A 14,848-nucleotide genomic window follows, 5' to 3' on the forward strand; every position below is an offset into this window, starting at 1 on the left:
ATAAGGAATTATTGGAAAAAAAAGTAGTTTCTCCCGTTCCCGTTTTTCAATTATTTCTATTGGTTTCTTTTCATTTTTCTTAATTATTTCTATTGGTTTCTTTTTTCTTTTTCCCAATTCTTTTTATTAGTTTCCTTTTCCTTTTTCTGAATTCTTGTTAATGGTTTCCTTTTCATTTTTTTCAATTCTTTTTCTATTTTCTCTGGTGAATTACTTTTTCTTCCTCTTATTTTCATCAATTCTCCACGTAGTTTCCCTTTTTATTCCTCTTTATCTCCGTCGCATTTCCCAAATAACAATCATCTTACTCTTTCTCTCATTTGTTTCCTTCCTCTTCGCCTCACGACATCTTCCTCTTTGCTGAATTTGGGTTTTTCACTTCCTCTTTGCGTGAATTATGCTTTCGCGATGGGTTTCACAGAATTTATGGTTTTTACTAAATTTGTGTTTTAGCCGTGATATTTTGTTTCCTCTTTGCCATAGGTTTTGCTCCTCCTCTTCGTTGTGGGTTTTCATCTTCCTTTCGTCGGCTTTATGGGTTTTTACTAGAGTGTTTTAGCCTTGAGTTTTTGTTTCCTCTTTGCCATGGGTTTTGCTCCTCCTCTTCGTTGTGAGTTTTCATCTTCCTTTCCTTGGCATTGTCCTTCATATCCCAATTTTCATCTTGTTCACTTAAGGGACGAACTGCGACAAACTCAAGGGAGAGAGGGAGTAGTGTTATGGGGGAGTTGAGGATGAATTGAGAAGGAAAAATGGGGAGTGTGAGATGAGTTAATAAGGAAAGATTGATAAGAAAAAATGGAGAAAATGAGACGGGTTTAGGAGGTGTACGGCAGAAAACAAAAAAAAACCCTAAATTGGTATTGATTTAACACTTGCTCCACCAAACGAGGGCTACACAACCCAAACCCTCCCCTTTATAAACCTTAAAACTTGAATTAAGAAGCTAGGCAGTAAAAAGGGTTTAAATTAGCTTTAGCAAGTTAATATAATTGCTTGTTGGAAACTCCACTAATTAGAGTACTGGCATGCCATAAATAAGATTTGTGTAGCATGAATTTCATGATTGGAATCAACAAAAACAACATAATTAATCAAAATGAAAAAAGAATCCAAAACATATTGCTTTGAGTTAAAGGGAAGGAAGTCAAAATCAAGTATAGACCCCACTTATTTATTATTAAAAAAAAAAAAAAAATCAAGATTGCTTCTTCGTATACAGAATTCACACTTACATAGCTAGCATAAATGAGATTTATTTTCTTAAAAGAAGAAAAACGGTGCTTCCATCTCTAAACAGAAGCCTAGGATATGATGGAAGAATGAATTGGATGTCATTAATAACTTGAATATGCCATTACTTACACCTTCCCATGGTTTCCAATAGGCTTCAAACCAAACAGAAGCCTATGAAGAATATTTTTGTTTGATGAATTTATGTACAGAAAAAGAATTTAAGGATCTTGCTATAAATTTGACAGAAAAACATCAAAGAACCCAGAAAATCAACATCCATCCCTAGTTGTAAAGTGATAGCTTCCACATAAAAGTACAAGCAATTACTCAAAGCTTGTAGGTTCGGGTTTAGGAGTTTCTGGAGTTCTGCTGTACACATCTCCAAAATGAAGATCCAACTCTCCTGTCTCTATGTCTTCTAGGTAAGTGGGTCGAGATAACTTTCCGAAATCGCTCCATTCCATGTGTTGTTGCTCTTCTGAGCTTCGTTCTGAGACATTATCGTACTGACTCTTCATGGTAGTAGTGTACCTGTTGAAATTAGGAGGATCCATGAAACTAGTTTGGGGTAGTTCACGAGATACAATATTTCGATCCCACCACCGAGTTTTGGTACCACCAGAATTCGCACTGGTAGATTCTTGATGATGAAATATGCTTTCGCCAATGATAGGAGATGCTGTGGAAGCCCCAAGATGAGTAGCTGATGTGGAAGCCCCAAGATGAGTAGCTGATGTGGAAGCCCCAAGATGAGTCTGTGATCGATCCACGAGATGATCTTCCTTCCAGAAGTCTTCATATCTTTCTTTTCTTTGAGCAATGTAGGGTGGAATCCAGTAAACACTGGAGTTCAGCTCCATTAGTTCAGATGATTCTTCAGGAATGTCTCTCGAGTAATTGGCTATATCTCGGGGTCCGCTTGTATAATAATGATCGAGCAGGTACGGAAAGTTTCTTTGGTGTTCATCCAGCCATAGAAAATCCATCCAATTACGAACTGCTGAATTTTGGCGGGGTAATTCCCCTGGAAAAATGCCGTTCCTGTCCCGATGTCCGACCAAATTGCGACTTGCTTGAGACATTTCATATGGCTGATATATGCATCCCCGTTGCTGCAACGTTCTCTCCCTAAAATTCCGTAGATTTGACATGAACTGCTTTCCCTGAGCATTTGGTTCCCATCCAGGATAGTTACTACAGAAACTGAAAAACGAACACAACTTGATGTGTGAGGATTCACAAGCAGCAAAAGAAACTTCAGAGAAAACCAACTTGAATGTAACATTTTCAGGATACCCACACAAAACCCCTCATTCGGTGACCCTTTCGTTTTTCTTACAAGGATTTGTATATTTCTTAAGTACAAGATTTGAATTCTTAGCCAAATTTCAAAAATAAAAACAAGTTTTAAAACTTTTCTTCAATCCAAATTTTAGCTTGGTTGTGAAAACGTGGGTAAAAAGCAAATAACAAAACAATATATTTAGAAGTGGTTGAGGTGTTTTGTAAGCTTAATTTTCAAACACTAAAAATTAAAAGGCTACGAAAGGGCCCCCACATACCTTGCTAATCTATAGCCAAAGCACATTCTATTTTGTTGGACACTCAGAATGAAAACAAGTTGAACAATTGAAACAAAGAAAGTGCAAGAGATATTCATATCAAAAGAATAAATATCAGAACGAGCTCTCATTTTATCATTAACATATTTTCATCAAAATTTATCTAAGCTGCCAAGTGCTAAAAGTAATAACGGGGTGTCAGAAACGCTTGCATCATAAATCAATAACGTGACATACGTAGAGTTTTACAACATGATCTATCCTAAATCCTAATTAACTCAAATGAAGATTTCAAGCTGGCCTCATTTCAAAAGTTGAGATTGTAAAGGAAGGCTGCCCATACAAGACTACCTTCTCTACAAAGTCATGGAAATGCAGTGGACATTATTGCAGGTATTTATTTGAATCAGAAGAGTTGAAGAAATATTCCCAAGAATCAAATTTTAAATAAGAAACAATCAGAACAAGCAACGGCCACATAGATGTCCAGAAAAGTTGATGATCATAATACATACCTCAAGAATGATTTCTCCATTTTACCCTGGGAGCTTCTCTCTGCACCTGGCGCATTATGTGGTGACCCATAACTGCTATTTCCATGTTTTTGGAAGTTAAAGGCACTGAAACTGCAAAAGACAAGGAAACACCCAAAATGGATTTGAAGAAATAATAATAATAATAAGTTCATACCAGAAGTCATATCACGTTTCTGATAGACAAACAATCATTAATGTAGGAAGTGTCAGGGGAAAGGGCTAATGCATTGCATAGCTAATGCTGAGAATGAGATGCAGAATTTAACAGGGTTAATAACTGACGGATAAAGTGTATTTAAATGAGCTAAGAAGCACAAATACAAATACAAAACACGGGCATGAATACAGCGACATGCCATTGTTTAAAAAAGTCTAGGGCACGGTACACAAGGACACATTTATTGAACTATACATTTTTAAAAATATATCACTTTTATGCCAGAAAAAAATCTAAGCTCGATGCATGTTCGCTATATTTCATATTAAAAATTTTTATTATTATTTTCATTTAGGTGTCTTTGTAGTTTACTCAACAAGTGTTCTATGCATGCCTAACACATATGCTACACTAACAAGTGGTCAATACGTGTCCAACAAGTGTCAAAGAGTCTTAGAACAACAAACGGACATGCTGGCCAAACTAAAATGTCTGTGCTGCTTTAAATACATAGGAAGCCCTAAGAGGAGGGTGGGGGTACTTATGCTTTACTTATGCTTACGTTTTGGTGGTTTGGTTTAGGAAGAGAGGGAACTCTTTGAATTTCCCCCAGGCTTTACTTCTCTGAACTCTTTTGAATCTCATTTGACTCTTTCATGCAGAAACAGATAAGTGTAAGGAAAAAGTAAAGACCACGATAATTTGAAGAAACATAATAACCTGCAAACATGACCAACACCTTCAATATGGACTGTGAAGTCTGCAATAAACTGCAAAATGTCATCCACCCTCTGCATATATAAAATTATCAGTGACTCGAAGACATTGACCACACTAAAATGAGATGAGATGAAATCTCTAAAAGCTGCCAACCTCTGGAACAACATACACAAGCAAGAATGGGGTAAGGAAAATGGAGACCATCTCCTCAAGTAACATCATTCCTGTATACTGCATCAGAAAAGGGTCCATAAGAGGCAAGGAGAAGATTGCAACCTTGATGACAATAACAAAAAACAAGAAGAGAAAAGAAGAGGAACTACGTATTTCAAACATATGAAAGCAAAAAGCATTAAGAAAATTAATGACTTATAATACCTCAGCATATTCAAAAGGGCTGAGAATCCTCTCCCAAATTCCCCAATTAGGAAAACACCACAAAATTCTTCACTCCTTCACTCTCAACCCACACTCCTATTTATAACCAAAAAAAACCCTAAAAAACTTACTAACTAATTACTATTTTGTTCCTTCTAATACCCATTCTAATATTCTACTAAAAACCTACTATTTCAATAACTAGGACCCTTAAACTATATTACAACATCCTCATTCATTGACAAACAACATCCAAAACGAAAATCCAGTTTTATTGGCTTACCATTTTCGAAGTGAATCCATAAGATGATAACTAACAATAAATAAATATGAAAATAAATGATTTAAGAGGAAGTGGGGCTTAGATTGTGAATTAGTAAGGGCAGCCCACTTTGATGGCTAAGTCACGTGACGTAAGAGAGTCTAAGACAAGAGGAATTTAGAGAATATGAGTAGGAAAGCAGGTGTGCTTGCGTGAACTGAGGTGGTTGAGTCTGAAAGACAAGGAGGAGCTCTCTAACCTTCCTTGAATCATACTCACTTTGTTGATTCGTAATATTAGCTTAAATACACACCAGCCACACAGAGAATGAGATAAAATGTTAGCTAATTTACCTGAAAAAGGGTTTCAAATTCTAGTCGAACAAGCTCAGAATTTTCTTTGCCACGCCATCTTTTCGGCATATAATGAGTATGCTGGACAACCATGGACATTGCCCCCTCAGGATCTAAAACTAAGATCTCATCTGTAACTGCAGCCCGACTAATCGCAGTTATAGTTCCAAAAACAGCAGCGTACCAGAGGAGGTTGCGGCCAAAAATCTGAATGGTAAGAGAATGTATTTAGATTAAAGTACACAGTGAACAATAGGTTAATGGGCTAGGAGAAAATGAAATATATATTACATGGCCCTCCAGTAAAGATTCGTCCAGAAAAGCAATGATAATCAGAATAGCAGCAAAGCCACCAAAGACAAATGAGATGAACTTTGCAATTATCGAAATAATGGGAGATGGAAATTGCTTTAGATACTCTGAAGCATGAAGCACACTGCTATTGATCCTGTGCTTGAACAAATGCATAACCTGCCAAAACATAGAATGCAATAACAATTCTATATGAAACAGTTTTTAAGAACAATGAAAAATCTATGTTATTACATAAACATTATCTGTCACACATGACACATTACAACCTAAATCTTTCTTTTTTGTTATGTCATAATCATTATCTTCCACAAGTTACAGCCAACATTTATTCAGCACAACTTTTTACAAACAGCTAGCAAATAGAATAATTGAGCATTTGGATAAAGGGATAAATTTTACTTCATTTAAACCCAAAGAGTCATTATACCTCATTATATTCCCTAAATATCCACTTCGACAAATTTGACCACCTTCGAGATGATGCTGTACTTGGGTGGTTATAGAACTGTTCAGCGTGTCTTAGAAAGAGGTAGACCAACATGAATATGACCAGAAACGGAGAAAGCAGGAGCATTACTACTCCAACTACCCTAAGCCTTTTCTTCAATGTTCTAGGGTTGGATATGAACTCCCTTCTGACGCAGTAATTACTGAAACAGTAATATGCTTAAGTCAGCAGATATTCTACATAGCAAGCAGAAAAACTTTAAATCTTTGATATTTAAGACACCCCCGTTGGGTTTTCTCTTTTCCTTTCTTTAGTATTATTTACAAAAAAAGGGTTGCAAGCTTACATTAATACAAGCTTTAGATCTTAAAAGCTGTATATAGTAGACATACTTACATTTAACAGGGCGAAGGTGAGAGATAACATTATACTTTCTGTCAAGTAGATCATACATACACATGGTAATTACCACAAAATATGTCTCCCTTCTTAATGTTTGATCCATCTAAGACCTAGCTGAAGCCATTTTCTAAATAATAGAGAGAATAATTACAGCAACAAACATACCGATCAAACATGCTCTGTAGTATACACCAATTCAAGGTCCATTCAAGACTCTTTGTCAATGTTAATCGGTAATGATTTCCAGAAGAGTCAAATTTCACAGCTGGGCCAGCACCTGGGACCCATTTCGGAATTGGAAAAGCAAGTACTCCTTTGTTAAGCATCCCAATCAGATAGTTCTCTTTCCGCATCAAGCGCATGACCACATCATGAGCAGAAAGATCCTTAGTCACACAGAGTTGACAAGTACTTTGCAGCTCAACAACCTTCTCAAGAATTGTCGCCCATGGCATAGTTTTGATTTCATTGTCAGATATGTGAAGACTTCACAGGAAAAAAAACAAGAGACTGAATTATTATGAATCTAAGATCTCTTGTAAACGGTAGCTCATAATAAAGTAATAAACAGACGAAAGAAAGATTTTAAAAGCTATAACGAGGGAAATAGTAAGGAGAAAGGAGTTATAAAGTCGGGGGAGTTGTGAACTCCTAGACCCCACAGTGTAAGGATGTTTTTTTAGTGGTGGGACCTACAAACTCCTTGGGCCAAACAAGGAGTGGAGTTCATAACTTCATTCTACTCCTACTTCCAAAATCCTTGGTCAAGCACACTCTAAATGTTTTCAGAACTCAATGACAAAGTTGTACAAACATTCAGAACAAATCTTGTGTGTGTTCTTAAAGGAAAAAAAAATATCATTAGGGTAACGAGAAGATGCTAATACTCAAGGATACAAGAAAACAGAAACAAAGCAAAAAAACAGCAAAACTTAGAAATAAAAATCATTAAACTAATTGAAAAACAAACTTAGAAACAAAAACGTAAACCTAAGGTTGTTTAAAAGCATTAAATCAATTCATAAGGTTTGTTCAACGAACCTGTTGTAATAGAAGTGACGGATTCCTAAAATGTCCTTCAGCTGTGCAAAAAACCTAAAAAAGCAAAAGATCCAATAAACAGAAAATATGCCTAAATATCCAATGATGATAGCTTTTGAAACTGTCATATGGTGCAAGGGGTGCTCGTGAAGAGCTTCCTTGGCAAGATCACATGGTTTAGTTCCAGATTCCACTGCATCCATCCCACACTTGGCATTGCGGAGACCATTCCAATCAACAAATAGTAAGAAAAATGCTGAGAAACATATGGTAAAGCCAAGACTCAGAAGCTCTACTATCCACTTCGTAATGATGCACCAAAGCCCTTTGTCACAGTAATAGCTATAAAGCCTTTCAAAAAATAGGTCCAAGTCAGCAATTGGTTCCACATTCAAACGCTCCCCATCAAGAAGCCCAGTAGGGCTCTCACTACCAGGATTTGGCACTCTTCCAAAGGTAGATAGTTCAATCTCTGGTGGCACATCCTTAAGCAAAGCAGATGTTAAAGATGATTCACCATGGGATTTCCATCTAAAAATTCCAACATTATCTGCACCCCCTGTTCCACTGAGCATCATTCACAGAGATGGACAGTGGGCAGATACAGCAAGTCCATTCCCTGAAAGAAATTGAAAGAGATAGCAATAAGAAAAAATTGAGCAACCAATATCAAAATATTAATGTATGATGGAAAGATGGTTTGTCGAGAGAAAGTTTATAGAGGCAATATAATTTTGTTTTGAAGAGGAGACCAACCTCTTTATTAATGAAAAACCTCAAACTACAAGAGAGATATACTATGAGTACAAACAAAGAGACCAAAGGATCAGTGGGCACAACCATTTATAAAGGCAATATAAATCAAAGCCCAACTATCATGTTGCATTGGTAGTCGACGGCGACTTAAGTAAAGGGGTCATGGACAAACTTATGCATTTAACTTCAGATGGTAAGTATGGCATTAACATAATTTTGTACAAGAGGAAAGATTTAAGTCAAAAACACTTTAAGAAACAATCAAATTACATTTTAAACAGTCTGAACATGTAGAAAAACTTGAAGAAAAGACAGGGGAAGGTCTTTTGGATAAAGTTCCGAAACAACTTAAATCTTAAATCCTTAGCCAATTACATAACTCATCTTCTAAAAATTGACTCCATTTGAATTCAACAAGGTTCGAAATGGAAGGCTTACACAAAATAAGATGTATTTTTGTATAGTGGTATTCCAGAACAAGCAATAAACAGGTTTTGAGCGGGAATCAACATATCATATGCAGAAGCAAAAATATAAGAAATTCTCGAGCACAACAAATTTAAGTATTTATTGCCTGCAGTTACAAAATAGGCATTCTTGAACTGAAAAAAAAACAAAAGAAAAGAGGCACGCAGCACAAAGCTGCTACAGAGTAATGAAAGTTTCCAGGATGTTTGGTGGATGAGTAACAGAAAAACTACTTGGTCCTATATGTCATTGAGATTCAAGGATGTATAGGAAAATTAGAGGATGAAAGGACTCTTCAAGAAGGGAGGTCAGTAACCTCAAGTGCTTTGAAGAAAGCAACATAAACAGGGATAACGCATAGGTGATTCTTGGTTCATTTTTAGAACATTTCTTCACCCTTTCTTTCATTCATCATGATTCATGACACTGTTATTTGTGTAACAATGCAGCATCTAATTAAACCTGAAGTTGAAGAGCTAGGGTCCCATTTGGTAACGGTTTGTTTTTTGAGTTTTTGTTTTTGAAAATTAAGTCTATAGACGCTACTCCCACCTTCAAATTCTTTTTTTGTTATCTTCTTTTTTACCGATGGTTAAAAAATCGAACCAATTTTTTAAAACAAAAAAGACTAAAGTAGCTTCTAGAAACTTGTTTTTCTGTTTGTAGAATTTGGCTAGGAATTCAAACAATTGTACTTGACAAAGATGCAAATCGTGGTAAAAAATGGGGAGGAAATAGGCTTAATTTTCAAAAACCAAAAACAGAACCAAAATGGTTAGAGCTAAAACTGGTAGTTTCAAACTGAATACCACGACTTGTATGATATCCCTCAAATTAAGAAGCTAATTTTCTTGAGGAGAAGATATAAATGATAGAATTTTAAAAGAGCAAGCCAGGGAACGAGAGGAAAGACGGCAGGCTAGAAGAGTCTGAATTTAGACAATTACACACTTAGAAAAAGGGATGGAAGGGGAAAAAGAAGCCAGATGATCGTGAATAGAAATCATATACCATAATCAGTAAGCAAAAAACACATAAAACCCACAAAAGATTGGGAGGGATAAAGAGCAAGAGTCGAAAATTTTGCGGATGAAGAACCCAAGATAATCAAGAATCATTCAAACCCATTTGGAGCGCAAAATTCTCATTTGTCGTTTACAAATTCTAAGAGAAGCTAGTTCGAGAGAGTAAACCCAACATTCCAATTCACTAACATTTAAACTCAAACAAAGAATATCATACAATACTCTCAAACAAATGATGATAAAAAAAATATCAAAAGGAAGCAAAATAAGCAGCTGGGTTTTTTAGAAGAGATTACCTTCAAAAAAACATGAATGAAGGGGGTGAAGTAGATAAAGATAAGACAAACCAAAGTCGAAATTACTTATGTGGATGATCGGGAAAGATTAAAATTGGGAAAAGAGAAGGAGGGTATCAAAGAAACGAGGGTAATCGATAGAAACAGAGGGGAAATCAAAAGGGGAAAATCAAAGGGGGGAAAACGAAGGGGTTGCGTGTAAGGGAAGAAGAAATTTTAGAGAATGAACGAATGAATGAATTTGCTGAAGGAAGATTAAGTTGATTGAGAGTTCAATTGTGAGTTGGTTTGAATAAAGAACTGGGATTTGAGAATAAGAAGAAGAAAATGAGAGTCCCGGAAGAAGAAACGTGAGCTTCGGTAATTCTTCCCTTACCCTCTTTTCCACAGCCTTAATCGAGCAGACTGCTCCTTCGGTTGCCCCTTTTTCTTTTCTTTTTTCTTTTTTTTTTCAGATTCTTCAAATCATTAATTTATTTAGGAAAGCCTTACTCAATTTATATAATTTTCAAAGAATTAATCAACGGCTTTATTTCATAATTCTTGTAATACCTTACCCTAGTGATGTGAATAATTTTTTTTAACAAAAAAAAAACTTTTTTCAAGGTAAAACTATTTAATCTTTTAAATTCTATAATCTACCCTTACATATTACATGAACGTTTGAATTTAATTAAAAAAATGTTTTTTAATAAATTTATTTTTGTTTAAATTTATTTTTCTAAAAATTGTTTAAAATACACCTAAAAATCTGACTTCCACGCAATTTTAGAGTGTGTTTTGATTAATTTTTGAAGTATTTAGCTTTTAAAATATTTCATTTTAATATAAATTGAGGTGTTTGACATTGATTTAAAATATTTTTTAGAAAAATGAAATTATGAATTAAATCATTTTAGAGCAAAAACATTCAACCAAATTTTATAATAAATGTTTATTTGGTGTTGAATGAGAAATCTCTCCCAAATATCTATTTTTATTCATTTCTATTCATTTTTACTATCTATTTTTCCGTGGTGCTCTTTTTGTTTTTCTTTTTAAATGCTTTGAATATTTTGTAGTGTGGGTTCATATTATACATTTAAATATAGAAATTTGCAAATATTCCTCCTTCAGTCAAATATATTTTGCCTTAACATCTGGAAAAGAAACTACGAGGACATCAATAAAGAACATGATCGTTCGGTTCCTGAAATGAAGATGAATGAAAAATGTGATCGAATTGCACTTTCTTTTGTCTAATTGATATTATATTGTCTCGAAAAAATTATTTATCTTATTTATATTTTGTTGTTGGAAATCAATTGTTTTTTTAATGGTTATGTATTTACATTTGAAGATATTTGTGCTCTTAAAATTGAATTGTCCAAAAAAAATGAAATTAATGCTTAGTTTCAAGTAACTAAAAAATTAATAATTTCAAGATATTGTGCGACTAATTTTAAAATATATTTTTGAAAAAAAGATTCAATGTGTATTTCTTTATAAAATTAATTCATAATTTAATAGTCTTTTAAGGTAATTTGACCTAAATATAAACATTGTTAGTATAAGACAAATCAAACACAATTTTGCGTATAAACATTTATAAAAAGGTCAAACCAAATATGTAAGTGTTTAGATTTTAAAATCATTTTACAAAAAAGGTTTTTTAAAAAATGTATTCTTAAAAAAACATTTTTGTATAGATAATCCAAACGGACCCTTATTATTATTTTTAAATAACTTATTTTCTAAATTAAACGCTTGAAAAAGTAATTCAAACATCTCATAAAATTTTTGCAATTACTTAGGACAAAACGAAGATTTAAAAAATCAGAATTCTAAAATAATAATTTTGGACAAATTTGCTCTCTCAAACTTTAATTAATTACATATCTGATTTAAATGGACACTTTAACCTTTTGAAATTTGATTTTAACTTTTTGACCAAAATTAAGTACTTTAATTTATAATTAAGTAAGAAGGTCTTTCAAAAATTATAACAAATCGGTAAAATATTTACAGTCTTCATATTTAGTAGAGAATCGTTTAAATTTGGGTTGTAAATTCTCAGCGATTTCTTTTTCAATAATTTTTTTGTACTCGTTTATAGTTGATAAACAATCGTTTATATTTGGTATATAATTGTTTATATTTGGAATATCATAACACGGTCATTTATATTTGGAACACGATCATTTGATAGTTTAAATTTAGCTACCTAAATCTAAACGATTTTTTAAAGATTCTTTTTACATGATAGATTTAGATATTTGGTACACAATTGTTTAGATTTGATTATACAATATCCCAACGATTTTTTCACGATCTTTTATATTTGGCACAATCAAATAACAATTTGAAAAAAAAATAGATTTTTTATTTGATACACGATCTTGAATCAAATAACAGTTTGAAAAAAGATAAAAGAAAATCTGTCGACGAAAAGAAAAGGAGGATGGAAAGAAAAAAAAATCGTAGAAGATGAACGAGAAAAAAGATGATGAAAATGAGGGGCAAACCTAGAATATTTTTTTAAAATGACTAGTTTTATAGGCTTTTTCATTTTGTTACGTGGGTCGTAAATATTTTACCCGATTATTATGTTTATGAAAATTAACCTTTAGTTTATATATATATATATATAAGAGTAATGAACCTTAGAAAATTCTTCCACCTCGCTTTTTAAAGATGTATGATATATTTATAAATGGGTCTTTTAAAAAATATAACAAAACAACAAAATATTTACATAGTATAGAACAATTTCGAAAACAGAAAAAGTCCACAGGACCACAATAGAAAATACAAAAATGTTTGTCATTAATTTGCATCCAATGTGAAATATATTGAGAAAATGATCGTTTAAATTAAACTATTCATTCTTATACGATCATTTAGATTTGGGTAGACAAATCTCAACGATTTTTTAAAAATATTATTTGGTACACAATCGTTTATCTTTTGATAAAGATAGCTTATATTTTGAAAATGATTGTTTATATTTAGAACATGATCGTTTAGATTTGGATAGTCAAATCTCAACGATTTTTTTCAAGATTTTTGTACACAATCATTTATATTTGAAAAACCATAGCTTATATTTGATCATTTAAATTTGTGTAGACAAATCTCAACAATTTTTTTCAAGATTTTTTGATACATGATCGTTTATATTTAGAAAACGATTGTTTCTATTTGAAAAATCATAATTTATATTTGGAACACGATCGTTTAGATTTGATCATTTAAATTTGGGTAACCAAATTTCAACGACTTTTTTCAAGATTTTTTTTTTGTACACGTTTATATTTAAAAACGATTGTTTATATTTGGAAAACCATTGTTTATGTTTGGAACACGATCGTGTTTATTTTATTGTTTAAATTTGGGTAGTCAAATCTCAACGATTTTTTTAAAAAGATTTTTTGGTACACAATCGTTTATATTTTGAAAAAGATAGTTTATATTTTAAAATTGATTGTTTATATTTGGAACACAATCATTTAGATTTGGGTAGTCAAATCTCAACTACTTTTTTCAAGATTTTTTTTACACAATCGTTTATGTTTGGAAAACCATAGTTTATATTTGGAACACAGTTGTTTAGATTTGATCATTTAAATTTGGGTAGACAAATCTCAACAATTTTTTTTTCAAAATTTTTTGGTACACGGTCGTTTTATTTGGAAAATGATTGTTTCTATTTGGAAAATCATCATTTATATTTGGAACGCGATCGTTTAGATTTAATCATTTAAACTTGGGTAACCAAATCTCAATGATTTTTTTTCAAGATTTTTTTGGTACACATTTATATTTGAAAAACGATTGTTTATATTTGGAAAACCATTGTTTATATTTAAAACACTATTGTTTAGATTTGATCGTTTAAATTTGGTTAGCCAATATCCCAATGATTTTTTTTCACGATCTTTTATATTTGGAACAACCAAATAACAGTTTGAAAAAAATATAAATGAAAAAGTATAAAAGAAGAAGAGAAAAATAGGATGGTAAGATAAAAAATTGCAAAAGAGGAAAAGAAGAAAGATGATAAAAAGGAAGAGCAAACCTGAAATATTTTTTAAAAAATGTCCAGTTACATGATCTTTTTCATTTTGTTACCCAGGTCGTAAATATTTTGTCGGTTTCTTATATTTATATAAATTAATCATTTATAAATTTAAACTTAAAACATACACTATAACAAAAACTATCTACTATGACACTTGTGTATATCACAAAATGGGAAGGAGAAGAAAAAGCTATCACAAATTGGAAAAATTCACGTTTTTGGCAGGAGAAGACATAATTTTTTTGGATAACACTTTCTGTGACAGTTATTTTATGTCATAGAAAAAACATAAAATAATTTTTTATTTTTTATTAAAATAAAAAAGAATAAATTAAAATTATAAATTTATAAAATATTTTCCCCAAATCTAAAACCCTTCATTTTTCCAAATCCTGCCGCGAAGAAGGTCATCTCCAATCCGACCATCTTTCGGCCTCATCACCACTACCGCCCCCTCGTGCCCGTCTGTTCAATCAATGCTGCCACAACCTCCTCTACCAAACGACGAAACATCATATGCCTCAAGTTCTTCAATTCGTGCCAATCATCTCCAAACCGCCGCAATCTCTTCAAAGTTCAAACCGTAGTTGTCACCTCCTTCACCAGTAAGCTTATGTTCCTTCTCTCCTTTTCTCTCTCTCTCTCTTTGATGTTGTTCTCTCTAATTCTTTCCTACAACTCCATGGGCCAAACTAGGTGTGTTTCTATTTTCTGGTTTTGTTTTTTGAGTTTGAGTTCTTTCCATCTTCTCTTTTCTATTTTTCGATTTTCTATTATCTGGTATTGTTGGGTAAGTAGAATCCCTAAAGAAAATTGTATCGGAAAATCTATTT

General features: G+C 32.8%; 1 protein-coding gene across 2 annotated transcripts; it reads right to left on the minus strand.

The window, feature by feature from the left end:
• Positions 1-1,240: 1,240 nt before the first annotated feature.
• On the minus strand, positions 1,241-10,393 carry LOC101215716 (autophagy-related protein 9). 2 transcript variants are annotated; one of them, XM_031882636.1, is made up of 11 exons: positions 9,956-10,393; positions 7,411-8,029; positions 6,535-6,855; positions 5,947-6,169; positions 5,496-5,675; positions 5,205-5,411; positions 4,381-4,442; positions 4,231-4,282; positions 4,054-4,142; positions 3,314-3,424; positions 1,241-2,439 (listed from the first exon to the last, which is right to left on the minus strand). In XM_031882636.1, the coding sequence occupies exons 2-11, from the start codon at positions 7,986-7,988 to the stop codon at positions 1,560-1,562; spliced, it is 2,703 nt and encodes a 900-aa protein (XP_031738496.1). In that variant the 5' UTR covers positions 7,989-8,029; positions 9,956-10,393; the 3' UTR covers positions 1,241-1,559. The 2 variants fall into 2 exon arrangements, with proteins under 2 accessions (XP_031738496.1, XP_011651446.2); XM_011653144.2 differs by lacking the exon at positions 4,054-4,142 and having other exon boundaries at positions 4,212-4,282; positions 4,365-4,442; positions 9,956-10,391.
• Positions 10,394-14,848: the final 4,455 nt, after the last annotated feature.

This window comes from Cucumis sativus, chromosome 3, assembly GCF_000004075.3.
Source record: "Cucumis sativus cultivar 9930 chromosome 3, Cucumber_9930_V3, whole genome shotgun sequence".
Lineage (NCBI taxonomy): Eukaryota > Viridiplantae > Streptophyta > Magnoliopsida > Cucurbitales > Cucurbitaceae > Cucumis > Cucumis sativus.

Coding starts and splice junctions, on each gene's coding strand:
- LOC101215716 (XM_031882636.1), bottom strand. CDS start 7,988: ATGATGCTCAGTGGAACAGGGGGTGCAGATAATGTTGGAATTTTTAGA. Junction 5,676..5,946: donor TATTTAGGGAATATAATGAG/GTATAATGACTC, acceptor ATGTTTTGGCAG/GTTATGCATTTGTTCAAGCA. Junction 4,143..4,230: donor CTTCACAGTCCATATTGAAG/GTGTTGGTCATG, acceptor TCTGCATGAAAG/AGTCAAATGAGATTCAAAAG.